Raw genomic sequence first — 2,112 nt, 5'->3', positions numbered from 1 at the left:
CGATCATCAGATATTATCCAAGATTAACCTTCAGGGTGGATACACTGTAGCTCGCTAACAGCCTCGCACCGATGACTTAGTTGATGTCATCATTTACCCAGAATGCTTTGTGTGTAAATAAAATGGCTCCATCTGTGTTAAAATATATATTTTTAAAATTTACAAAACTAAATATCCTACAGTATTTTTACAGTCTTTATTTTTAAATAAATGTTTATCAAATAAAGTCTAATGTTACAACTAATCGGGGATCATTTTAACTTAATTTTGTTGTTTTGTGCTATTAGTAACACTAATATATTGATATTTTTCTAATTTTGATCTAATTTTGCTTGTGTTTAGCATCGTCACATTTGCGAGGAGACAGGATGTATGCGGGGGTAAGGACGGGAGACTAGACCATCCAAATTCACAGACACTTTTTCCCAGACTTCACAGTCTACCAAGGACCTGGCCCACCTAGACAGGTTAGGCCTGGTCCTATAGAGGACCCAGCCTCTGAATTTGGACACAGCCTGAGTGACAGTTGTTTTAGAGGTTAGCGATAAGCTGTTAGCATTAGCTTCTGTAAAATTTTACTAGTTTAGCGTTAGCTTCTGCTACTTTTTTGTTTATGTTTAATGGTTTAGCACGAAGACATGCGACTCAGACTAACAGATTTGTTTGTAGTTAGCAATTAGCTGTTAGCTTCTGCTACTTATTTTTTACATGTTAATCTTTAGCAAAATTATACTTTCAGCTAACAAATTAGGAGTTAACTTCTTGATTAGCTGTGCCCACCCTTGCTAATGATAAATCAATGCTGTAATTAACTGGTCTTATATTTATGTTTACAGTTATGGTCATTGGTGAAAGGACTGTAAACAGGAATTAAATGGGAGTTTAAAACTTGAAAAGTATTTAGTTTCAGATGTAGCTGATGTCATGAGTCAGTGAAGGCAGCTGTTTTTAGTTTTAAAGCATCACCAGGTAAACATCCACCCACTGAGCCTCTCTGTGATCATCTTCAGCTGGGAACGAAAGAGAAGAAGGCTCTGCTGCCGTCAGGAGGATAAACAAAGAATGCAGCGAAGGAAAAGGTACCCGAGCCTGCATCTGTCTGTGTCATTCATCTCATCTTTTGTTACAAGATGAAGCTTGATAATAAACATGTTTGTTTTTTCTTCTTCAAGCTGAGTTTGTCTTTGTGGACCTGACATCACTGACATCAGTTAGACGGTTTGTCCAGGCGTTCAGAGACAGAGGTCTGCCTCTCCATGTTCTGATTAACAATGGTAGGAGGGACACATCTGTCTGAATGCTTTAAAGGGATCTTCAACTGCTTGCAACATCAGACGTTATTTGATCAATTTTAACTTCGAATATAATGAGACTAAAATATTGTAAGCTGTAAGTTTTTAAAAATGAAAAAAAAAATCTATATTAAAAATAAATTTAAAGGATATCACAAATTTATTTATACTGCCAAGCTTTCTGTGTGAATGATGTAAACCAGGGGTTCTTAACCTTTTTTGACCTCTGGGCCCAATTTGTTGAACATAAAGAGGCACGAGGCCCAGTCACACGTTACCAATGTACGGATCAAAATGATAATTATTCTAAATCTTGGTTTAATTTTTATTGTATTTACATTATAACTAAACTATAACTAACATGATTGAATAAACTTACAGTTTAAAAGTAAAACTCTCAAATAATCAATCACAAGACATGATTATGACAAACATTTTATATTGTAACCTGCCAATAACAATTATTTGAACAAATACAAAGGTCAGTCAACAGACCACTCAGGCTTATCAGCACATATATATACATAAACATAAACAATAACAAAAATAGACAATTCAAAAAATAAAATTGTGGGCATAAAATAAATAAATTAAAACTGTTTAATGTAAATAATTCAAATTAAAAAAAACCTGTAAACATAAATTTGATAAAGTACAAATGAAAATAAAGCCTTTTTAAACTTTTGCAACCTTTTGCAATGAGTTACTTTCATTTTTGCTTATACTTTTCATTTAAAATAAGTTTCCATTCTCAGCAGGTTTCTAAAGTTCTTCTTCTACATATTAAAAAAAGTTGTTAAACATCTGAGTGGTGCACTAC

The 2,112-nt window shown here is 33.6% G+C and overlaps 1 protein-coding gene across 2 annotated transcripts in view; it reads left to right on the top strand.

The window, feature by feature from the left end:
• The window catches only part of dhrsx (dehydrogenase/reductase (SDR family) X-linked), a 13,998-nt gene that overhangs the window by 5,280 nt on the left and 6,606 nt on the right, over positions 1–2,112 (top strand). For both annotated transcript variants that reach the window (XM_014034103.1, XM_014034104.1), the window contains 2 exons: positions 1,011–1,079; positions 1,173–1,274. In XM_014034103.1, coding sequence (XP_013889557.1) covers positions 1,011–1,079; positions 1,173–1,274 — 171 coding nt within the window. The remainder of the gene's footprint in view (positions 1–1,010; positions 1,080–1,172; positions 1,275–2,112) is intronic.

The sequence above is a fragment of the Austrofundulus limnaeus genome, unplaced genomic scaffold (genome assembly GCF_001266775.1).
Source record: "Austrofundulus limnaeus strain Quisiro unplaced genomic scaffold, Austrofundulus_limnaeus-1.0 Scaffold1969, whole genome shotgun sequence".
In the NCBI taxonomy this organism is placed as follows: Eukaryota; Metazoa; Chordata; class Actinopteri; order Cyprinodontiformes; family Rivulidae; genus Austrofundulus; species Austrofundulus limnaeus.
Note: the sequence above shows the minus strand (reverse complement) of the source record. Positions and strands in the feature narration are given on the sequence as shown.